The sequence below is a fragment of the Lepidochelys kempii genome, chromosome 4 (assembly GCF_965140285.1).
Source record: "Lepidochelys kempii isolate rLepKem1 chromosome 4, rLepKem1.hap1, whole genome shotgun sequence".
NCBI classification, from domain to species: Eukaryota; Metazoa; Chordata; order Testudines; family Cheloniidae; genus Lepidochelys; species Lepidochelys kempii.
In genome coordinates, this window is record NC_136383.1 from 116,535,091 (window position 1) to 116,560,602 (window position 25,512).

The 25,512-nt window shown below is 41.7% G+C and overlaps 1 protein-coding gene across 2 annotated transcripts in view; it reads right to left on the bottom strand.

The window, feature by feature from the left end:
• CRMP1 (collapsin response mediator protein 1) overlaps positions 1 to 25,512 on the bottom strand; it is a 68,518-nt gene that overhangs the window by 37,575 nt on the left and 5,431 nt on the right. For both annotated transcript variants that reach the window (XM_073342537.2, XM_073342538.2), the window contains exons 2-3: positions 6,774 to 6,862; positions 829 to 1,013 (exon numbers count right to left, since the gene is read on the bottom strand). In XM_073342537.2, coding sequence (XP_073198638.1) covers positions 829 to 1,013; positions 6,774 to 6,862 — 274 coding nt within the window. The remainder of the gene's footprint in view (positions 1 to 828; positions 1,014 to 6,773; positions 6,863 to 25,512) is intronic.

Below are 25,512 nucleotides of genomic sequence, written 5' to 3' on the forward strand. Positions count from 1 at the left end.
AAATACAGGACACACTTGTAGAGCTGGCTTGACATAAATAACTTCCCAATCATGGCCACTAAGAAATGAGGCAAGGTGCACGGACAGTTACGTTGTCAATAGGGGCTTGACAAGCAGTATGCTGGAGTCAGGATGTCTGTGCTAGCTAACGCAAGCAGCTACACCGTAATACTACGGACAACTGACAAGATAAATCTCAAATTAAAGAACAGGTTCCCACATGAACAGCACATGAACAGAGCATGCCGGACTGGTTCCTGCAAAGTAACCAAGCCAACCCAAAAATGTGTGATGTAATATATAGCAAATGCAATGTAATCAGCAAATATATATAAAGGAAGAGGTTTTCTGTGTAACTTTGGATGTGTGGTACACCCTACACTCATCTCCTACGCTTGAGTCTGATCAACTCAACGTAGCTTTGCTGTTTGCCAAACAAAAGGAGAGTGACAAATTCTGGAGTTGAACTGAGTGTTTTGGTTCCCAGAGAACTAGATGAAGTGTTCTCCCAGAAGCAGACATGGTGCTCTGGATAAGTTGGGTGGAAAAAGTTTCAGAGGGAATCCCAACAACACTACCCTTTGTGCAGCTGCTTTTTCTAAGGGTAACCTCATTTTCATGTTGATCCTGGTAAAGCTGTCTACAGTAATCAGTGGAGATTCAAGCCGCAGAAGACCCAGAAGTTGATCTGATCTTAAATGACTTCTGAAAACAGCTATGTAGAATATACACCGATAAACCCAGTGAACATCATGTGAACTGAAAACTGCAGGTTCCGCTCAGCACCAAGATAGTTAGATTTGAGAGGTGAGAGTGTCTAGTACTTACTGATCATGGTGGTACCGCCTGCTAGAGCAGCTTTTGTGCCTTGATAGAAGTCATCAACAGCAGTCATTCCTTGGTAGGGCTTTTGTAGGTAAGTGTTGACATCGATTCCCCCAGGGATAACCATACGCCCATTAGCCTCAATTGTCTTTACTCCACCAGGAACAATCAAATTCTCTCCTATTTGTCTAAACAGCAGGAAAAGCACAAGGAAATTTCTAGACAAAAACTAAATTAAGACACAATCAAGGCTGAGCGCACATATCAGTAATTTTGTATTATTAATATTTGTATTACCATTTTAGGTAAACTATATTACAGGGAAGTTGCAATTATTTCAAAACCAAACATTCTAAACCCAAGACATTCAAAATTAAAGTTAAACTTAAAAGAAATTCAATTCATTTTAAGGTATGAAAATGCACAGTTAGGGCACCAAAACAAACTCTAGTCATAGTTTCTTCAAACTTCCCCTATAGTTAAAACTCAATCTTGTGCATAGGCTACATTTCAATATATATGAATTACAGGTCTTGTAATTCCTCTTGTAATTCTTCAGAACTGAAAGCTTCTTCTTCAGTAGAAATCTCAACTCTGTCCTACAGTGACACAATGCAAAATCCATACAATCGCGAGGAAGGCATTTTAGTGTTTGTGGACTCCACTTAGATTAAAACTGATTTTTAAAAACATGTTAGATTTCAAAAATTGTTAACCCCTCCTGGGGTCAATACAGGGCGAAGTAAAGGTTCTATGGGTACCACAACACTGCATTTCCACACTTCAGCTTGCTTGGGTTTTTTTTTTGGTTAACATTAACTGTGAACTTCCTGGGCTTATACTACTTTGTTTTAGGATAATTACCACACCCCTGTAATGTAGTTTCCCCTAAATTACTGATACATACTCTTAGCCCTAACTCCCTTTCAATATAGATTTTCTGTGGGATAAAATAATATTTATGTGCATATATGTGTACTCATCCCAGACATATATAGATCCTGAATTTATTTTGCCCAACATTAAAATGCAACAGCTACCCGTGAAATGAAACTTGGCAACTGTTTAACAGCCTGTAGCAACAATTTAGGATGGGAAATGAATATAACTATTAATTATACACAGGGGAAACTACTAGTAATTACTCAAACTGGAATTTGGCCAAACAACCAGAGTTTAAAAAGAACCACAGGAGATCAAGAGCTCATTTTTACACCTCATCCAAAGGACTCCACATCCAACAGCACCGTGTCCCATACTACAGTGGGACACAGGGCTCAGTTCTAGTCTAGAGGGAAGAGCACCAGGTTCTGAATTAACCACACTGCTTCCTGCAATATCTGGACTTTTGCTAGAAGTCTCCATTCTAAGTACTAACCAAGCTTAGCTAGTGAGATCTGATGCCAGCTCAGCTTGAGGCCATATAGCTGTGTGTGGAAAATGCCCAATAGTCACCCAAATGTTGCATTACATTGGGAGGCATGCTGTAACATGTTTACAACTATGATAAATATTAATGTAGCTAATTATAGAGTGAAAAATAGGAAGGGAATTAGTACAGCTGCATGAATGCAAGCAGACCAGCACAACAGGTTACACAAAAGGGACTTAAGATGCTTCAGGATTCTTCAAATTTGAATTGCAAAGAAATATCACAAGGTACTCAACAAATGAAAATAGGGGGAAGATCATCAGCTTGTTTAAATCAGCATTTCTCCATTGTTTTCAGTGGAACTAAGTCAATTTACACCAGATGATCATTTGTCCCTAACATTATAATCAGAGCTACATTGCTTTCCTTGTGTGGCAAGGAGATCTGAGAATGGAAAAAAAGAACTAAGATCCATCTCCTTTAAATTCTACTTTGAAATAAGAATAGCATTCCAAAGACTACATGTGAACACTGTGAAAAACAAGAAAATCAAAAAATAAAAGTAAGCTGGTTTTATTTCCCCCTTAAAAATATCATCTTTTCAGATTCTGATTCAACTAAGCACTTAAGCACATGCTTTGCCGAAAAAGGACAGGCTTTGCGATGTGCTTAAAGTTAAGCATTTAAACACAGGCCTCAGTCCCGCTGAAGTCCAAGCGTGTTAAGCATGTGTAGAAGTGCTTTGCTAAACCAGGGCCTGAGCCATTCTCAGTCCATTGCAGAGCGTCAGCTTCCTCAACATTGCTGCAGTCCATTATGTTGAAGTGAATGGATTTCACTACACTTGGCTGGTGCGGATAGCAAGGTGGTGCCACTTTTAGACAGCCTGTCTCACTTCTAGTGTTGCCACCCAGGTTAAGCCTGCTGGAAGAAGGCTGATCCTCACTGGCATTGCTCAGTGATTTTTATTCTGACTGTTTGACTGGAACACTGAGCAAGAGGTGGTGTGTCAGGCTTCTTGGACAGTTCATTTTGGAATAATATTTGTATGCTAATGAAAAAGTGGGGTCATTTAGTTGCTGCTTACAAGTGAGAGAGAAAGGGAATTATGCTTAAAGTTACCATGCAAATGCCCCCAGACATTTGATGCACCAGTAATCATTAGCAACTTGCAAGATTCACCCTCTCAAACAGTTGCCATGCTCTATAATTTCCTGTGAACAAAGCAAGTAAGCAATGTCATACTACATGAACAAGTTGACTAGGGCATAATGTAGAGGCCCCAATCCTGAATCCCCTTACTCACATGCTTAAATTTATGCACACGAGAAATCCCCATTGAGCTCAGTGCAGTTACTCAAATTTGTAAACAAAGAACAAAGGGTGGGAACCAGGCAGGTACTTAGGCACCTAAGTCCCATTTTTAGGAGCCCAAGTCCTGTTTTTAGGCACCACTGCGATCCACAAAACACCCACATGGCTGCTGCCTAACCCTGTAGGTGCCTACGTTTTTTTCCTTTGGGTATACAGCCTCACTTTAGACAGCCTCTCTCTAGGCCTGAGCATGTTCACTACTGCCTCATGATAAGCACCCAGAAACTTATCTCCCACCTAAGCCCCACAGTGATTCACAAACTGGGGAACACTAGTGTTTGGCTGCCCAAGTCATACACAGGGGTCCAACCCTGTAAGCAGCTTCCGAGCATGCCTACTGGATTGGGCCCCTCAGACAAGTTCACACAGAACAGCTGCAGGAGCAAGACCGCCCTTGTAATCGTTAACCCAGGGGTTAGGGTACTCACTCAGGATGTAGAAGACCCCTGATTCAAGCCGCCCCCCACCCCCTCCTGAGGGGGAGAAGGGATATGAACAGGAATCTGCCACTTCTTAGCATTGCGATAGAATCACTCTAACTCATTCTGTGGCCCATATCACATTTAAGAATTCCATTGTTTAATTAAAATGGAACAACTTCAGCAGGAGAGATTGAGGGAGCCCCACATCTGAATACTCCATAGCCTCACAGCTGGGGCACTTACCTGGGAGGTGGTGGAACCCTGTTCAAATGCTTTCTCTCCTACGGAGGAGCGGGGACATGAACCAGGGGTTTCCCACATCCTGGGTGACTATCCTACTGCTGAGCGAAAGACTATAAGGGACATCCTTGTCCTCTCCCCCCCCCCCCCGCCCCCAGCTGTTTTGTTGAATGTCCCACATGCATCTAGGGGAAGATAAGTGCTTAGCCACCTAAGTTTGTGGATCACTAGGAGAGCTAGGCGCCTCCCTGCAGCCCAGACTTAGGGGCTTATCTCCCTGAGAGGGGCAGGGCTTAGCACATACCCCTCTGGTTGGTGTCTCCCATTGGCTAGTTTAGACAGCTTCTCCCGTGCCATACTGGCTTTGTGAATCACAGTCTATTGCATTGTATATGGAGCCTGAGCATCTCCCTCAGGCTTTGCAGATCAGTGTTTGTTCCTGTGATTTTCTATGTGCCAAAAAGTTAGAAGCCGTAATGCTCAGTTTTGCAACACCTAAGTCTCTTTGTAGATCCCACCCAAAGTGTTTGCAGGATCAGTGCCTAAAATTCACAAGAGGTTTCAGACTTCACGGTAGCTCAAAGGTCAACTCATTTGTTTTATTATATGACATGTTTACAGAAACCACAGAGAATGTGCATCTGAACAAAAAAGGGCAGCACTAAGGTGAAGTAACACTCTTCTTAAAGGGACACTAATTGGCTGATTGTGCAGACCAACATGAGTGCTCCCAAGAGTTTTGTTAGCTCCAATTAAAATGAGATTTTCTTGGGATTTAAGCACTCCTGTTTCCTTTTTGCAATGGACATGTCCAGTGCTGAGCAAATGCACAAGAGTCAGAAAGGGAAACTGACTAGAAACTAAGAAACATAAAACAGAATAGTCTTTCATTGTCCAAGATGAATGAGGTGCATTACATTTATTATATTCTTTCTGTTGTAATAATCTATAGAATTATTAACAACACAGGTATGGCTAACTATTTAAAGAACATCATTTTTAGTCTGACCGTGTCCATCTACAAAAAAGGAGCTCCTAAGACAGAGAAACAATGTATTATTTATTGATCGTTGTTATTTTTTCATGCCGTAGCTTTTGGCCTCTGGAGACGTGCACTGAAAACCTGCATATGTCACAAGTGAAGAAAGTTTGGTGGGCACAAACTAATCTCTATTGGATATTTGTGAATATCACAACATCTTTGCACTTCTACAATTCAGCAAAATTAGCAATATTTCTTCTCAGCCAAGGTCCAGAGTGGGAAGCACAGAACTGCATGAGGAACCTTGCATCTCAACTATCTGAATCCATTCAAGGCTATCTGAAACATGAGTTTCTGAAGCAATATGTTTATCCAAAGAAAATCTGTATTGCTCCTGCAGCTGGCATCCTGAAGTTGTTGCAGGTTCTGTTTGTGGTGAGAGAAAGAGACTTGCTTTAAATCCGATTACCTTGTTAAAGTTTAGGAATTCGCTTGCATTTTTATCTTTTTATTTCTTTTGTAACCAATTCTGACTTTATGCCTTGTAATTGTTTAAAATCTATCTTTCTGTAGTTAATAAACTTATCTTATTGTTTTATCTTAACCAGTATGTTTGGATTAGACTGTGTGGGAAACTCCACTTGAGGCTGGAGCATAATCATTTTCCTTTGTTGAAATGACGGACTCACAATGAGCTTGTCCTGTCCAGGAGGGTTCTATACAGCACAAGATGCACATTTCTGGGGTCAAGGCTGGGACTAAGAACATGCAGGTGTCACCCTGTATGTAACTCATATGTGGCTGGGAGAGCATTCATGTATTCAGCTGGGAGTTATTTTACATGGAAGTGGCTGTGTATAAGCCGGGCTGCGAGCAGTGGCAGTTCACAGTAAAGCAGTGTAAAAAACTAGAGCTGAGGGGATTCAGCTGTTGAACAGTCCAGACTGTACCCTGAGGAACGTGACACCTGCCCATCTCTATATAAGTGTGTAAGAAGAAAGAACACAAAGAGCATCTATATTCAGTGCACAAGCAGCGATGTACACAATGCTGGTGTACAAGAGAGCAGCCGTATATGTACATGGGACACATACTAGGGGTTCCGTGTGAGGAAAAGTGCCTATGTAGGGACTCAGTTTCCACATACAGCACAAAAATGGCACCAATATCATCGAGAGAAAATAGCTGTAACAAGCACCCCACAGCCAAGTAACCGTTCATCTTTGCCTGGGATCTCTTGCGCTAGAGGTACCTGACAGCTCAGCTGGGCTTGTGCGACTACCTGCGCTGCACAGGTGTTGACACAGACTAAGTCCTGTCAGAAGTAACTGAAAATGGACCCATTGCAGGTGCAAAGAACTCCAGTCACACTGACTGACGGCATCTTCTACCTGCCTGACACTAGCAAAGATGAAAAGCAGATTTTTATAATAAATAAAATATTCCTCTACAACATACAACATTACAAGGCATCCACAGAGGTGTGCAAGCTGGAGGAGTCAAGCTCACTGTTATAATTAATATGCATGCAAAAATGTTCAGTATTTTAAAAACCAACTTTATAAGTCCATCTTCCAGGTATATGTCTGCATAGAAGGAGTGGTCATCATTGATAATTCTTCCACCTTTAATGAGCAGTCGATCACTCTGAGGGGAGAAAAAAGAAGAAACATTTATGAAGTAAACAAAAATGGAATCAAGTCAAATACAACAAACCTAACCTTTATACCATGGACCCATTAACATCAGAAGTGCCAGGGACACTCAGTTCATACCAGGGGTGGCCAAACTTACTGGCCCTCCAAGCCAAATACAACAATCTTCAGAAGTTCGAGAGCCAGGGCACACCTGCTCCTGCTGAAGTCCCAAGATGCGTTTCCTGTGAGCTGCACGCTTGGGCGGCCGCGCAGGTGATGAGCAGAGCCGCGCACATCCAGCGTGTGTTCCGGTGCCCCCCCAGCCCCAGCTGCTTTGCAGCCACGTTGCTCCTGCAGCTGCTTCTGAGACCTTCCTGCTGGCTGTGCAGAGCAGGGGGAGGAGGTTGCTGTTGTCAGGGTGTCCCCCTCCCCCAGTCCCTGTACCCCATCTCCACAGAGCAGGGTAGAGGGGACAGGGCTCATCAGGACTCGCAGCAGTCTGAGGTCTGAACAAGCCTTCCGGTGTCTCTTCTGAACAAGAGACAGTTCTCGGTCTCTCAGAGACTTACCCAGCAGCCAACACACACAATCTCTGTCTCTGTCTGTCTCTCTCTCTCACATACACACACACACACACACACTCTCTCTCTCTCTCTTCCCCACTCCCCACCCATGTACCCATCTCCGCAGAGTGGGGGAGGGCAGGACATAGTTCAGGAGGAGAGCTTTCAGTGCGTGCCTTAAAGAGACAGCAGACAGGCGTCGCTCAGAAACTTCTCCAGCAGCCAGCACACACACACAAACACAGAGTCTGTGTGTCACACACACACAGACACAGTGTCACACACAGAGTCTCTGTGTCACACACACAGTGTCCGTGTCACACACCTCCCAACACTGTTGTTATTGTTGTTCCTTCTTGGTACTCCTGCAACCCCCATATAGTCTCTCTAATTTTATTCTTTCAAAGTGTGTTATTTTAGTTTTTTGAGACTGATCTATGCATTTCATAATTTTTATTTCTCTCTTGCACTGCTTCTTTGCATCCGATGAAGTGAGCTGTAGCTCACGAAAGCTCATGCTCAAATAAATTGGTTAGTCTCTAAGGTGCCACAAGTCCTCCTTTTCTTTCTTTGAGTAGTGAGTTCTAAAATGCCTAGCTTGTCCTGGCTGGAGTAATTATCCCTATTGGTAACTTTTTAAAAATATATACTGTATCTAGGTTTTTTGTTTCTATTGGTGGCGCACATCCGCACATTACCTTGATGCACATAACAAAATGTATTCCGCACATGGATGAAAAATTGGTCCTGAGCCCCAGCAGGTGCACCCCACAGGGCTGAAGACCCAAGATGCCCCTACCCGCTGGGCAGAAGCCCTATCCCACCACTCCACTGCAAGGTAGAGGTCCCAAGCTCCAACACCCTCTCCCCCCCTGCCCACCCCAGTCTGGTAGGTGGAGAAGGGGAGGCATAGAGGACTCCACGAGCCACACTTTAATGGTAATAGGGTCATATGTGGCTCATGAGCCAGTTTGGCCACTCCTGGTTTATACATTCCACCTATCATGTAATCATGCCACCTGAAAGGCATACATTTTCTGAGTTTTGTGTCTGGGTTTTAGTCTCATCACTCCCATCAAAGTGATGCCATCAAGATGAAAACCACATACCATTTTTTATAAATGCTACCTGTGTTGCTAATAACATCTCATACAATTAACAATGACAAATGGAATAACATAGCCTTCCACCTTATCATAGAATCATAGAAATACAGGGCTGGAAGGGACCTCCAGAAGTCATGCTGAGGCAGGACCAAGTAAACCTTGACCATCCCTGACAGGTGTCTGTCCAAGCTGTTCTTAAAATCGTCCAATGATGGGGATTCCACTACCCTGATAAATAGAAAGTTGTTCCTAAAATCTAACCTAAATCTCCCTTGCTGCAGATTAAGGCCATTACTTCTTGTCTTATCTTCAGTGGACATGGAGAACAATTGATCACAGTCCTTTTTATAACAGCCCTTAACATATTTGAAGATTCTTATCTGGTCCTCCCTCAGTCTTCTTTTCTTAAGACTAAACAGAAACCAGTTTTTTTAACCTTTCCTCATAGGTGAGATTTTCTAAAACTTCTCTCATTTTTGTTGCTCTCCTCTGGACTCTCTCCAATTTGTCCACATCTTTCCTAAAGTGAGGCAACCAGAATTAGACACAGTATTCCAGCGGAGGCCTCATCAGTGCCAAGCAAAGTGGGATAATTACCTCCCGTGTCTTACATATAACACTCCAGTTAATACACTCCAGAATGATATTAGCTTTTTTGCAACTGCATCAGACTGTTTACTTAATTTGGAATCCACTATAGCCCGCAGCTCCTTTTCAGCCATACTTTCACCTAGCCAGTTCTTCCCCATTTTTAAAGATAGGTACCATGTTTTCCCTTCTTCAGTCCTCTGGCACTTCACCTGTCCTCTATGAGCTGTAAAAAATAATTGCTAATGGTTCCAAGATTGTTTCAGCTAGTTCCTTAAATACCTGAGGAATAATCTTATCAGGCCCTGCTGACATGAATACATCCAACTATCTATATATTCTTTAACCTATTCTTTCCCTATTTTGGCTTGCATTCCTTCCCCCTTGTTGTTAGTACTAATTGTGTTGAGTATCTGGTCACCATTAAACTTTTCAGTGAAGACTGAAGCAAAATGGGCATTAAACACATCAACCTTCTTGATGCATCAGTTATTAGCTCTCCTTTCTGCTAAGTAGAAGACCTGCATTTTCCGTCCTCTTTCTCTTGGTCCTAATAGATTTAAAGAACCTCTTCCTATTGTCTTTTATGTCCTTTGTTAGGTATAACTCATTTTGTGCCTTAGCCTGTCTGATTTTGTCCCCATATACTCGTGCTAGTCTTTTGTATTCATCTTTAGCAATTTGTCCATGTTTCCACATTTTGTAGGATTCCTCTTTGATTTTCAGGTCATTAAAGAGCTCCTCATGGAGCCATATGGGCCCTTTACTATTCTTCCTATCTTTCCCTCACATTGGGATAGGTTGCAGTTGTGCCTTTAATACTGTCTCCTTGAGAAATTGCCAGCTCTCCTGAAATTCTTTTTCCTTTAGATTTTCTTCCAATGGGACCTTACCTATCTATTCTCAGAGTTTGTTAAAGTCTGCTTTTTTGAAGTCCAATTTTCCTTATTTTGCTGTTCTTACTTCTTCCTTTCCTTAGAATCATGAAATCTATCGTTTCATGATCACTTTCACACAAACTGCCTTTCACTTTCAGATTCCCAACCAATTCCTCCCTGTAGGTCAGAATCAAGTCTAAAATGGCTGTCCCCCTGCTTACTTCCTCCACTTTTTGAAATACAAAAGTTTGCCATACATTCCAAGAATTTATTGAAAATTTTGTTTTGCCATATTACTTTTCCAACAGATGTCTTTTCCAGCCTTGATGACACCCATTGACATACAGCCCAGATGGACAGTGGACTGAAATGTATTACCATCTGATGGATATTAAGTGGCCAATGTGAAATGAGTTTGTGGGCACAACCTAGTTCCTAGAGGACAAATGTCCAAAAATGCCAAAGCCATCACATACAATAGTAATTTTCAGTCTTGGGCCAGATCATACTACAACTCTTTTATGTCACTACCATAATGTACAGGAGCCATAAAGGGAAAACAATCACCCCCAGGACAATTCCCTCAACACAAGAGCAGCATAGACCTAGCATACATGGCCCTACAATGCCCCCTTTATAGCCCCTGTCATAGGGCCAGCCAGGGTTAGGGCTAGAGTTGGAAATACAACCAGTAATGGCCAGAGAGTCTTTACTCCAGTAGTTCTTGGTCCCAGAACAACTTATTGACTACAGTGGGGAAGCTGCCTTAACTAACAGCAGCCCGGTAAGCTCAACTGTGCTGGTTCCCCAGAGTAGCCAAGAATATACACCTTTTCCCTGCCCCCTCCCCGATCTATACATTCTGTGCTGTGCCTCACAAGAGACAACATGGAATCTGGTCTCTGGTTGACTGTCTCAGCAGATAGATGAAGGACTCAATGGACATGGAGACTGAACTACCTTCTCACCCCTCCAGGTGATCCCTCCAGATTCATTTCAGGGGACTTTAGTCACGCAGTTCAGGGAAGTCTGCACTGCTGCGGCCTGCTCAGTATCCATTCTGTGAATGGAACAGTTCAGTCTCCAGGGCTAGATTTAATTGCACTGTCACATGGCACTGCTGCAGGGCGAGCTCTGGGAGGGCTACAGCCAGCCCAACCAAACTCGGCTGTGCAACATAAGTGCTTGAGAACAGAATGAGAGTGACTGGTTTACCAGTAAACAGACCAGTTTACTGACTTGGCTTGCCTTCATGGCCCAAGCTGAGTGACATGCATAAAAGGGGGGAAATGAATTAGTTTTCTGAGGGAGTTAATTCTGTGTGCATGTCTTTATATGTGAATCTAGTGTTGAGTAAGGGCTCTAGTAGAGATGTGCAAGGGAATTAATAGGGGAAAAGAGTTCCCATGAGAAACAAGAAGCCAGTCAGGGTCCCTTTTCCATACCCCTCTGTGATCTAAAAGAGCCTCCCAGGGGGCAGAGCTATAGCTCATCACAGTGCCATAGAGCTGGTCAGCAGCAGAAAGTAAGAGCCTGCTGAGTGTGTCCTATATGCACTCCACCATCCCCAATCCCACCCAGAATTTCAAAGAGCACAGGGAAAAAGAGGGAGTGAGCGCCACGCAATCTCTCTTGGGAGGTACAGCACGCTCCATTCTCTGTAGTCTACTAGCTCTGCAGGTTGGTATGAGACGAGAAGAGGGAAAGAGTGAGTTCTGACCTGAATGAACAGTAGAGTTACACACACATATCCACAACTGAAGGTTACTTTTGTAAAAACTAACTCAGCATGTTTTCACTTCCCTTGGCCTCAGCTGTAAAAGTAAACTGGTTTTAGTCAGGTTTCTGATTCTGATGTACTAGCATCACGCAGCAGTGTTTGGATTTTGAACACTGCTGGCAAACATGTAAATACACAGAGCTTTTACATAGTCATTTAAAAAATCAGCAATAGGGCATATGTAGACCTCATAAAAATCCTAAACTAATTGCTAGTATCCATTTAAAGTTGATGAAAGCTGAATTACTAAAAGCCCATGTCAAGCCTTGTGTGTAAATGCTTAGGAATAGTAATTCATGTCTGAGTTGGAAGAATTTATATTAATTTGTAGTAGCCAAACTCCTAAGTGGAGCACTGTTCACTATAGGAATAATAAGAGTCGGTCAGCATTTTGCATGCAAGTTTTCAGTGTTAGAGATGAACAAATAATGCCAAATATATATATCTATAATATTTTGTGAAGAATTGTTCAAATGTTCAAAGAATTTGCTGGTGCCCTGTTCCTAGTGCTTAGGTGTTCTCATTTCTGTGAACATTCAAGTAATCAATTTACACTTGCAAAAATGTTTGCAGAAAGCAAATTTCAAAATTGCACAGAAACTAAAGTTTAAATTCATGCACTCGAGGAGTCATGCTGGAAATGGTAGCACACCTCACCTAGCCAGGAAACAGGAATAATATCATGTGACTTATCTAACCAATCACAACTGAGCAACACAGCTCAGATTTCAACCATTCATGGATTAATACATATTGAATTTGGAAAGATATTAGTCAAATAACTGTGAACAGTGAATAACTTTGAGGAAGCAAAACCTGTTTCTTCCATAATTAGAAGAAGAGGTTACATTAACTGAATAAAATATCCATTATAAATAATGTGTTTGGTTCCATTCAGTAATAAGGGGCCTCTGATTCTTCTGTTGCTTCTTTTCAAAAAGATGAATAAGGATTCCCATTTTGCCTTGTATCTCTTCTAGATCCTGAACTTGCAAAGACTAAACAAAGGATTATTCACGTGCCTAAAGTTACGCAAATACTTGAGTCCTCAATTTAGAAAACGTTTAAGCACACGCTTATGTTTCCCCACCTGTAAAAATAGGATTATATTTAACTCCTTTGTAAAGTGTTCTGAGATCTGCTGATGAAAAATGCTACATAAGAGCTAGTTGTTATGATGTCAACCCCTGGTCAGCAAAGCATTTAATTATGTGCTTAATTTTAAGCACATGCTTAAAATTCAGCATGGATATAAGTGGTTGTGGGGTTTTTTTTCAGAAGCAGGCCCGCCATACTGTTCTGTCTTTCTGTGAAAGATACATCTGATAATCTAACCATCCTGAAGAAAGAAGTTTTCAATATAATACATGAGGAAAGATCATGTACACAAAAGGTTGGAGACTTTTCATGAGATAAAGTATGCAGGGGACTCCGGGGTAAAATCAAGGCACTGAACTACAATGAAATATGATCCCTATGGGATCAGTCTCAGATGCTACTAACCTTTGACTATGAAAATGTGGAGAGGAATGCAAGTCCCCACCCTAGAATTTGCCTTGCTGATCTCAGCTATTTTTCAGGCTCTCTATTGTCAGTAGTAACTGCAGTATTTTTTAATGAGGGGCCTGAAAGGTAATGATTTATTTTGAAGTGTGCTGGCGGTTGTACCTCCTCACCATGGTGATTTACTACTGTGCCTGCTGACCTGGACAGACCATCATCTTGTGGACTCTTTTTCAGCTCATTCAATTTCCTTTTAAAACATTAATATTGTTCTACTACAAAGAGACAGCATCTCATTTATCTGTTGGGGGGAACATTACCAACATTTAAAAACATCCCGTCTGCTGCTGCTAATGGGTCACCAAAGCTTTCCATGCATCAAGATGTTTTACATTTTTCTTTATAAACAGGCAAAGGTTAACAATACAAACAACAAAGGCAATAGGTCAGGGATCTTATTAACAGACAGACAGAAAAGAGGCAAAAGTAGAACCCAGAAGGAACAAGCAAGGACTATAAGAATTATTTTGTTTCAGTAAAAGCTACACAATATAGTAATTTGTAACAAAAAACTATGCAGGCCCAAATTCTGCAAAACACTTAACCGTCTGGGTCACACTTTATCTTAAGAGTTCATATATAGTTTGTAAAGGGTTAATAAATGATTAACAGATGTCACAGGTGTGTTAGAGACATGAGTAGCCTGTGATACAGATGGTTCTAAGTGAACCGTGGTAGAGAGAGGTAATTCCATTTTGAAGAGAATGATGATATTTTGGAATTTGGTTTCATTCTCCTTCAGAAAGAAAACTAAAAAAATTGATATTCTCTGTGAAAGGAAATGGTGCCTTGACTCCTGAGCAATCTACCAGATGGACTGCCCCAGAGCCATGGACCCTGGAAAGCCCTGCGGTCCCTGACTCACAGGCACTCTGCATTCTCCCTGGAAGCCTAGGGAGCCAGAGCGCAGCTGATGAGGAGCGGAGCTGGCAAGGTGGCAGGAAAGAAGACAGGATTGATGAAACCCTGCCTGGTTTTCACTGGAATTTTGTCAAAATCGAACGCTCTCTGCAAACGAATCAGCCAATTCTGACGACAAACTATTGAGTTGGAATTTTTCCAGCCAGCTGTCGTCATAAGCACATCTGTAAAAAGTGTTACAGATTGTTACAGAGTTGTACAGGTCAATGGGTTGCTTATAACCACGGATTATAATGATCTAGAATAATTGACCAATTATTAAAACATCTATTAATATTGATTAACCCTTTATAAACTATTTATGAATGGAACCTTAATATAAAATGAGACCAATGTGTGAAACTGCCATCCCTATTCAGCAAAGTACTTAAGCACAGGCTTAAAGTTCAACACATACTGAAGCACTTTGCTGAATAAAGGCCAGAGAAAACAATGAACAATACATATCTCTCTGATCATCCTGTCTACATCCCTTTTATGTTGTATTCTGCTCCCTCTTCCTTCCCTTCTACATTGTATTCTGCTCTCCCCCCTTTCATCTGCCTCTGTTCTCTCTACTGTAAACTCTTCAGGGCAGGGAGTGTCTCTTGTTGTACAATGCCTTGTACAACGAGGCCTCAATCTTGACAGGGGCCAGCATGTGCTAACACAATAGAAATAATAAATAATACATTAGAGTCCAGGCTCAAGAAGAGACAACAGTGTAAAGAGGGTCTGCCACTGTTTAGAAAATATTCAAATAGTGCGTTACCTGACCCCAGGCTCATGAGCCACAGGTAGCTCTTCAGAGTCCAGGGTATGTCAGAGCCCTGCTCAGCCGCAATTTTAGGTAAACTGAGTCAAATGTTGCTCAACACACATGAAGCAGCCTGGAGAACATTAGTGGGAGACTGTGTGGGAGCAGCTTAGAGCTACCTCACACATGCTGGGATGGCAAAAGCAAGTTGCAGGCATCCACCCCTCCTGCCACGCTGCCAGGAACAAGGGGGAAGACCTGCCAGCATCTGGAAGGTGGAAGGAGAAAAATGAAAAGGAGATATCAGGTTTAAGGGAGAGATCCAAAATGATAACAAAGCGAAGTACTGACCTGAGGTTGTACCAATATAACCTACCTAAAGCTAAATCCTCTCTCAGTTACACCAGAGATGTGGGATAGCTCCACTGAAATCAGTGCAATTAGTCTGCATTTATACTGGTGGAATCAAGGGAAGAATTTGGCCCTAAGTATTCCTACTTCACCCATCACTGCAATATAAGTGACGATATGGTCACAACAATGTTACACTGTCATCCCCGGAAACAACATGGTGCAAACCTAACGACAGCGCATCATGCAGCGCTTAGCGGACAGCTCCCGGCATCTCCATTTTATGAGTGCATGACTCTCCAGCTCTTCACGGCTGAGCTCCCTGCTGTATATCACACAGCACTTACATACTACGGACAGCCACCTGCTTGTATATGCTTTGCAGCATTTTTCTGGTGATTTCTCCTAATCACGGCCTAACTTCTCCTGCTTTAATCTGCCAGTAAAGCCACAGAGCTTAGTCTGTGACAACACAGCAATTATCATGGCAACAGAAGGAGATGTCACAAAGTCAGCATCATTCGCTGCAGGATCATGCAGGAGGAGGGGCTGTCTGCTCAGAGAAAGCAGGCTGTTATCCAGATACTACTATTGTCTGCACGGTATCAGAAAGAGCAAATATCTGTAGGCTGGAGACTCATGCTTTTTGTACAAAGGTCTTTTCTTACAAGTCTGACACAATCTATACACGGGTTTTTTTAAGTATGGAAATTATTTCCATGTACCCACAAATGGCAAAATGCCTGGTAGAGATAAGAGATAGATCTGAACCCACCCCTAATGTTCAAAGTTTAAACCCAGCTCCAGTCCTGAATTTTGCAAATGGCTCCCTGTAGTTTTAATGGGATAATCCAAAAAAATCACTGGATCAGTACACCACCAAGCTTTGGGTTATTGGAAAATCCAATTCAGATGTTATGGTGGGATGTACACAACAAAGTCAAAAGCCATCTGTCTTCATATCCACCTTTTCTGCTGAGCTAGAGTGATCTTTTTAAAAAATACAGACATCAAAATATGAACAAATATTTTACACTGACGTTTCTTAGTCTGCTACTGAAATTACTGAGGAATGAAAATGCCATCCCCCAACATGAAATGTTCTAATGGGTTATCATGGTTAATTAATGTACTGTGTCCAATGAAAATAATGCAGCGGTGCATCAGAGTGAATTGACACACATTGTCTACTGTATTCATTCCAATCATATCACAACTGCATAGTTTATTTCGATATAAAACCACATCCAAATCCCTACAAAATGGAGCACAGAAAGTACCTCTAGTATTGTATCTGTACCTTTGTTCCACGTGTGGAACTCCCACTCATGTGTTGTCCCCAGAGCCAAATAAACCAATCATCCTTTTTTGATTAACTACAATTACTTTAGCTGCATGAGAACAACAATAACAAAACAAAACCAGATCAGGCTAGCACAATGAACAGGTCCAGAACCATTTCATTTTTGGCTTCAGTCTTTAGCTCCTGCTCCAACTGCAACCAGTGCCAATTGATCAAGCCTTTTGAAATGACTCCCAACCCACAATATTCCAGGCCTCAAAGGGGGCCACGCCCAGGGCCAAATTCATCTCTCGTGTAACACTACTGACTTTAGTGGAGTTATATCAGCGATAAACCTGACTCCCAGTCATCACAATTCTTAAAGTTCCACAGCTGACAATGGACGGTTTACACCGAAATCTCAGGTAGCATATAGACCTTAATATGATTATGTATCTTGCCATGCATCATAATCAGAAATGGTCTTTTCTGTGTTCCAAATCCACTTGTATTTCCAATTCACTGCCTATGAATGTGTGTGATTTGAGAGAGGTGATCTGAGAAGTATTAGGCTTCAAACACGTGCCTCTTTGCTCCTTTAACATTTCCAAAGTAGAATAGTCTGCCACTAAGCCTTTAAAAATATCTCTGGCTCCTCTGCTTTAGAGGGAAGATACATATGCTGATGTTTGTGTTTTCCTAGACTAACAGAACATCAACAATAAAAACTACTTGGATTAATATTGGCTAGGGGTAGGTTTTCAAAGGCTATCTCCCATTGAAAGCCCCACGCCTCTTTGTGCCTTTAAAATATCTCCCCCCGGAAAGTTATTTCTCTAAGAGACAATATACAGAAGAGCTTTTTTTTCCCTGAACATGGTCAGTTTTAATACTGGATGTGTTATGTTATGATTAAGCCATTTTGGTTTTAGCAAGGTGAAGGAAATGATTTCAAAATATTAGCAGCAAATGAAGAAAGCCATCCCTTCCTAAGCGTTTGTGTCCTTCTGGAAAGGATCAAAGAAACCCTGTAAATGGGATTCCACAAAGGACTGTCTGTGTCAAAACTTTAAAATATCTTAGTTTTTAAACAGCATTCTTCTCTCTTTGTAATCTCCATGACCACGTTATAGTGTAATATTAATCTTCATATTTCATAATATTTCAGCTAGTGTGAACACCAAATTATCTAAGGACCTAGCTTGTAACTCATTTATATCCTTGAGGCATCATTTCTGCTAGCACCCTAATGGATTCACCTGCCCAAAAGCTTTTAAGCCTATTTTTTTAACGAATTTATTCTTCTATACAGTAATTCACTTAGGAGGGATTTCATCAAATGTAGCAATGCCATCGCTTGGTGTACAGCCAAGTTCATTCATGTTTATTCGTTTAAACAATCTGATGTTCCTTTTCTTTCTCTCTTTTGGGGACCTAGCTATTTATTCATCTAGCAAAATCTCACTCCTTTATCATGCAGCGTAAAAGGGTTACACTGTAAAAAACAAACCTGTGTAAATTCTTCACAATAAATGCCATCTTTTCATTGCTTCAGCAATATCAATGGTGTAGACCCCTCACACTCCCTATTCTGGCAAAACAATACGTATCGGTGTCAGTGGAAGAGTCACCTGAGTGTGGACTGGAGGATACAGCACTAAATGTGTTCCACTGGCTGTCATTATATTTGCCTCCTGGGTTATACATTTCCATTATGGCAATTCAAATTGAATTTCCAAATCTCAACAGGCTAGTCCCGGAAATGTCTCATCCCAGAGGAAAAAAATAAAGCAATCCAGCACAGCTTGTTCATGTTGTAAACCACAGAATCAAAGATCAAATTTACTAATGCTCTTTTTGGAAGCATGAATCGGGCCAGAAGGACAACTTTGGCTCTGGTGTGGAGCTGCACCAGGTCTGAATTTGACTCACAATATGATGGGTGTTCAATGGCCATTCTGGCAAAGAAGTTAGTAGCTCATGGCCACAGAAAGAAAAGCATTTCATTAGATACCCTTGTTTGTCCAGAGTATCTCATGAGATCTAATGAGAACTTTGGAGAGCCAGTGAATTTGAACAGGATTCAGAGTAGTGACTAGAACATTGGGCAATGTGTTTGCAGCAACTTACAATGCTTAATTGTGGGCCACTCCATGTTGAACTAACCGGAGTATCTTCAGAGCTCCTACATTCAAACCCAAGTACAGTGCATCACAGTAATCAAGGCTAGAGGTCATGATTTCATGGGTATTCAAAGCCAAGTGCTGGACAATCAGGATGAGGCTAAATCTCTTGAATAGCCACAGATGGAAGCAGGCCTTTCTGGGACTGTCATTAACTGGGTATCCAGTAGCAGAAAGAGCTCCAGAAGGACCCCCTTGTTTCTAACAATCACAGGTAATATGTCTTTGTTGGATGGTGATGTTTAGTATTAGCTAATCCTTCTAAACATTTTTCGCCTTTGTTCCAGCATCATCTCCAGCTTCCCTGGAGTTTAGCTTCAGTCAGTTCATGTTCATCCAAGCACTGATCTCACTTAGACTCCTGCACTATAGATACACTAACTAGCTATCTCCAGTGGAAAAGTTAGTGTCGAAAAGGCTCAGGTGCTTTTACCACCATGTCATCTACAGCCCTGCACCAGCACTAAAACAATGGTGTGAGAAGCTATGAAAGTGTTAGCATAGATACGGCCTTACATCTCTGGGAGATGATGCTGACACTGGAAGTGAATTAAATGTATCGTTGAGCGTTCACATATTGCTGGCATTTCAGGCGATGGCATCTTCCAATCTCCCCTAGCATATTAGGCCATGGTGTCTTACAGTCTCCCCTAGCAGTTTTACAGATACTAAATACAAACAGAAAAGGAGTACTTGTGGCACCTTAGAGACTAACAAATTTATTTGAGCATAAGCTTTCATGAGGCTCAAATAAATATGTTCGTCTCTAAGGTGCCACAAGTACTCCTTTTCTTTTTGTGAATACAGACTAACATGGCTGTTACTCTGAAACATAAATACAAACAGGAAGAAGATACCCAGGAGGGAGAGGAGTTATTTAGTTTAAGCTCCAATGTGGACACAAGAACAAATGGATATAAACTTGCCATCAACAAGTTTAGGCTTGAAAATTAGATGAAGGTTTCTAACCATTAGAGGAGTCAAGTTCTGAAACAGCCTTCCAAAGGGAGCAGTGGGGGCACAAAACCTTACTGGCTTCAAGACTTATTTTGATACGTTTATGGAGGGGATGGTATGATGAGACTGCCTACAATGGCATGTAGCCCATCTGTGATTGCTAGCAAATATCTCCAATCTCTGGTGATGGGACACTAGATAGGGAGGGCTCTGAGTTACAACAGAGAATTCTTTCCCAGCTGTCTGGCTAGTGGGTCTTGCCCACATCTTCAGGGTGTAAATGATCATCATAACTGAGGTCAGGAAGGAATTGTCCTGCCGGGTCAGATTGACAGAGACTGTTGGGGTTTTTCGCCTTCCTCTGCAGCATGGGGCATGGGTCACTTGCAAATTTAAACTACTGTAAATGGTAGATTCTTTGTAACTTGAAGCCTTTAAATTGAGGACTTCAGTAACTCAGCCAGAGGTTCTATTACAGGATTGGGTGGCTGAGATTCTGTGGCCTGCAATGTGCAGGAGGTCAGACTAGATGATCATGATCGTCCCTTCTGACCTTAAAGGCTACGTGTCTAAGACAAAGCCTTATGGAAGTCTGCAATTTACCCATCTTGACCATCAGTGACCAGTTTTAGAGGATTGTGTCACCAGAAAGAACAATACTGACAATGCTATTGTGATCTCTTTGTAACCTGTTTCTTTCAAGCCTGCTTGCCTCTCAGATCTGCTCACTTCAGTCAATTCTACATGTTACATCTAAAATTATCTTCTTTGCCCATTGTTATGAACATCTTCCTATGTTGGCTTCCTACCGCATTTTACATCAAATTCAAAATTCCCCTGATATATCTCACCTCTTGTCTCCTATTTTACCCCATACTACACCCCCATACATTACATTCTACCAGCTCCACTGCATCTCATCTCCTTCTCCCACTGATGACTCCAGGCCACAATTTGGGCCACTCCCTTCTTCTGGAAGAGATCCTCATCTCTAATAGACTAAGAAACATCTCTCTTACTGGTCCTGCCTCAATCCTCACTTCTCGTGGCTAGCTGTCCACCACTCGCTGCACACCCTTCCTTGTCCTCCTGTTAACTGAGCTCAAATGACAACATGAAATAATTTAAAATGTAAATAAATCATTGAACTAAACAACGCATGTACCAGGCACTTTGCTAATGTGTCACATCTCTTTTGCCTGTATTTTGTGTATTTAAACTGGCAGCTCATCTTCCTACATGCCTGGAAAATACCAAGCGCTGTAGAAACACACAAAATTGACTAGGGGGGGGATCTGACAGAGGTCTATAAAATTGTGACTGGTGTGGAGAAAGTAAATAAGGAAGTGTTATTTACTCCTTATAACACAAGAACTAGGGGTCACCAAATGAAATTAATAGGCAGGAGGTTTAAAACAAATAAAAGGAAGTATTTCTTCACACAACGCACAGTCCGCCTGTGGAACTCTTTACCAAATGATGTTGTGAAGGCCAATACTATAAGAAGGGTTCAAAAAAGAACTAAATAAATTCGTGGAGGATAGGTCCATCAATGGCTATTCGCCAGGATGGGCAGGGATGGTGTCCCTAGCCTCTGTTTGCCAGAAGCTGGGAATGGGCAATGAGGATGGATCACTTGATGATTACCTGTTCCGTTCATTCCCTCTGGGGCACCTGGTATAGGCCACTGTCGGAAGACAGGATACTGGGCTAGATGGACCTTTGGTCTGACCCAGTACGGCCATTCTTATGTTCTAAATGTAATAATGAACAGCAAACAATGATAGATGTTTCAATGCTTCATTGTATCGTGGCAGAGCCCCTGATTCCCCAACATTATTTGGAGCTTCATCCTGCACAGAAGAGGTGTAGATTGTGATGTGTACAAGCACCAGGTCAAAAGTGATGGGCAGGACCATGGATGCAGGAGAACTCAATCCTACTTTAATGAGAGTGCAGCTGCACAGTCAACACGATTCCTGCCTAGAACACAAGAAAAGTCTAAGAAGGGAGTATGTCGCTAACTATCCTATTCTCATGATGAGGATGATGATTAAGCAGATTTCTAATTGGACTCCTGGTCCATTCCCTGCCTCTTCTTTACTCTGCACTCAAGAACAACAGGGTGAGAGCCCACTAAGGGCTTGGGATTTACTTTCACTCAGTGCAGAGGACTACGTGATGTGCTTAAGCTTATTCGCACCAACTCTCATCCTCTGCTTACACCTGAACAGAAACACAACCATGCTACACTCCCTGCTGTACCCTATGGAAAAAGGCTTAGTCTCATTATTTATTATTTTATAGACCCAGAAATCAACTAGGTCTGTCAAAGAAGACAGAAAGACAGAAGCCCAGATCCACAAAAGGTATTTAGGCTCCTAACTTCCATCAACTTCAATGGAACTTAGGAGCCTAAGTACAATTTTGGATGGGGGTTGAGTTCCTACCCAAAAGTGTTTGCAATCCAATCGCTGGATTCTGCCACCCTTACACTGGGTAGCACTATACCTCACCAGTAATTAATTTCATTGATATGACACAACAAGTGGGAGAGATGAACAGTAGGAAAGAGACAAAGAGAAAGGGTGAAGGTGACAAGATGCTCACATGGTCCCTGCATTTCGGCATGTGCACAGCATTGTGGTTCAATTCAGAGTTCATTCTTTAAAAAATGTATAAAATAGGGCTGTTGATTAATCGCAGTTAACTCACGCGATTAACTCAACAAATTAATCCCAATTAATCGCAGTTTTAATCGCACTGTTAAACAATAGAATACCAATTGAAGTGTATTAAATATTTTTGGATGTTTTTTACATTTTCAAATATATTGACTTCAATTACAACACAGAATACAAAGTGTACACTGCTCACTTTATATTATATTTACCTGTCTGTTCATTCCCTTTGGGGCACCTGCCATTAGCCATTGTCGGCAGACAGGATACTGGGCTTGATGGACCTTTGGTCTGACCCAGTATGGCCATTCTTATGTTCTTATGTTTATTATTTTTTATTTCAAATATTTGCACTGTAAAAAACAAAAGAAATAGTATTTTTCAATCCCCCCATTACAAGTACTGTAGTGCAATCTCTCTACCATGAAAGTTGAAGTACTGTATGAGTACTGTAGTGAAATCTCTTTATCATGAATGAAGAATTATGTAAAAAAAAACTTGCATTCAAAAATGAAACAATGTAAAACTTTTGAGCCTACAAGTCCACTCAGTCCTACTTCTTGTTCAGCCAATCGCTCAGACAAACAAGTTTGTTTACACTTGCAGGAGATAACGCTGCCTGCTTTTTGTTCACAATGTCAGCTGAAAGTGAAAATAGGCATTCGCATGGCACTGTTGTAGCCAGCGTCGCAAGATATTTACATGATATTTGTAGTCAAAAATAAATAGAAAGTGAGCACTGTACACTTTGTATTCTGTGTTCTAATTAAAATCGAATATATTTGAAAATGTAGAAAACATCAAAAAATATTTAAATAAATGGTATTCAATTATTAACAGTACGATTAATCATGCAATTAATCACGATTATTTTTTTAATTGCTTGACAGCCCTAGTATAAAAATAAGGAAGGAACAAAAAGAGATTTTAAGATAGTAACTATTTTTCACCCATTCATTGTGGGCATCACAGAAGAGATTAATTTTCAGGAGCGATTAACATGAGAAGAGGGCGTGGGCTTGGCAGATTAAACTAGACTTGTTCCATACAAAGGGGGATGCATGAAAGAAAGACATGGAGAGGTTCATGGGAGAAATGGATGAAGAGGGCATCAGAGCTGGCATTGCAAGCAGTGAGCAGGAGTCCGGGAGCAACACAGTAAGAGGCAAAGTCAGACAAGTAGGGAATAGCAAAATTATTTCCCTTGTCAGATCACAGTGAGCATTCTATAGGTAACTACTATTGTGCTGATTTCCTATCATGATTTCTGAGTCTCTGCCATGACTGGTCAGACTGAGAATGTTGCTTGGTTCTTCCACAAGGATACATGTACAGGGATGCTAGAACTAGGAGTGACGGGGTACAGCAGCACTCTCTGGCTTGAAGTGGTTTCCACCATATACAGCGTTTGCAATTTGGTTCAATGGCTCTCAGCACCCCCGCTATGCAAATTGTTCCAACACGACTCTACGTGTATAATACACACTTAGAGTCTGATGTTTCCGTTCTCACCCATGGAAGAATCCCTCTGAAGTCAGTGTAAGTTTTGTCTGAGTAATGATTGCAGATATGGCTTTTGGTGATGCCTTTCAATCATGAACTGGGAACAACAACAAAACATTTCCCAAAACCATTTTGGAATCTTTGACAATTGACTAAACAGAGCCAACGCAACCCCTCACCACCACCAGACGTTGGTACAATATAGGATACTAAGGCCTGCCTCTGCTTTGCTTGCACATCCAGAATTCCTTCTGACTTCTGTGAGAGTTTGGGACACATGATTAGTACATCGGACAGCAGTACTGAAAATCCACTGCAGAGCCTTCAGGAAGCAAGATTAAGGATCAATCTGTACTTCCCCAACAGCAAAACTCCAACTGATATAATGAAAACAGAGCTGGTGGCAGGTCCAAAAGATCAGGGGGGAAAAAGTTGGAGATGCTATTAAGGGTGGTTTTGGTTGATTTTTTGTTTGATAATTTTGCAATGAGCATGCATTATGTTCAGTAAGAGCCCTGGAGGCTTGAAGCTGCAAAATGTTTCTTTACCAATTTTTCCCTTTCACTCATTCACTAATGTAGAGTTTATCTTATGAGCTGTGTTATTGTTACAAAGACATAGACACAGACACCTCCTGTTAGGTTGTAGACTCTTCTGGGGCAGGAAATGTACACACCTCACAATATACAGAACCAAGACTATTTGCATAATTTGCTCCCCGACACCCGAGGGAAAGAGTAAGGGACAGAAACAAAGTTCAAGTTCTGGGTCTGCCAACTTTGGCTATGTTCTTTTTGCCTTTAATTTGGTCACAAAAACAGCACTGGTACTAATGGATATGCATGTGGAGAGAACTGGGCACCTGCCATATCTGGGGCTCTCTTTCCTTGTTCTTGATTATGTTGTCCTAAGACAATAGGAAATAGTGAAAGCTATAACACACTGTGGATTTAGAGGCAAATATCTCAGTCAGTTCATAGAATATCAGGGTTAGAAGAGACCTCAAGAGGTCATCTAGTCCAACCCCCTGATTGTGAGTCCAACTCACAAAGTAGGACCAATCCCCAATTTTTGCCCCAGAGCCCTAAATGGCCACCTCAAGGATTGAATTCACAACCCCGGGATTAGCAGGCCAATGCTCACACCACTGAGCTATGCCTCCCCCCAAACTAGTTCTTCTAGTTTCTTTCTTTACTCAAAATTGGATAGTGCACTATTGCTGCTGGGTACACATTTGCATATCATTTGTATTAAAGTAGCACCTTAAAGTCCCACCCAAGATTGGCTCTCCTTTGTGCTAGGCAATATACATACTCACTTAGCAAAGACAGTCCCTGCCTTGAACAGTTTACAGTCTAGACAGAAAAAGGGTGGAGGGAAAACAGAGGCAAAGTGAACTGCCCAAAGTTCCACAGAAGGTTTGTGACGGATAGAAACAGAACATCGGTTTCTGGACTTCCAGTCCAATGTCCTTGCTACTAGACTACACTGCCTCTTGATAATTTGACACACCAGTAAGCAGTTGGGCACTGAAGGAGTCACACATCCCTTTATGGCATTTTAAAAAA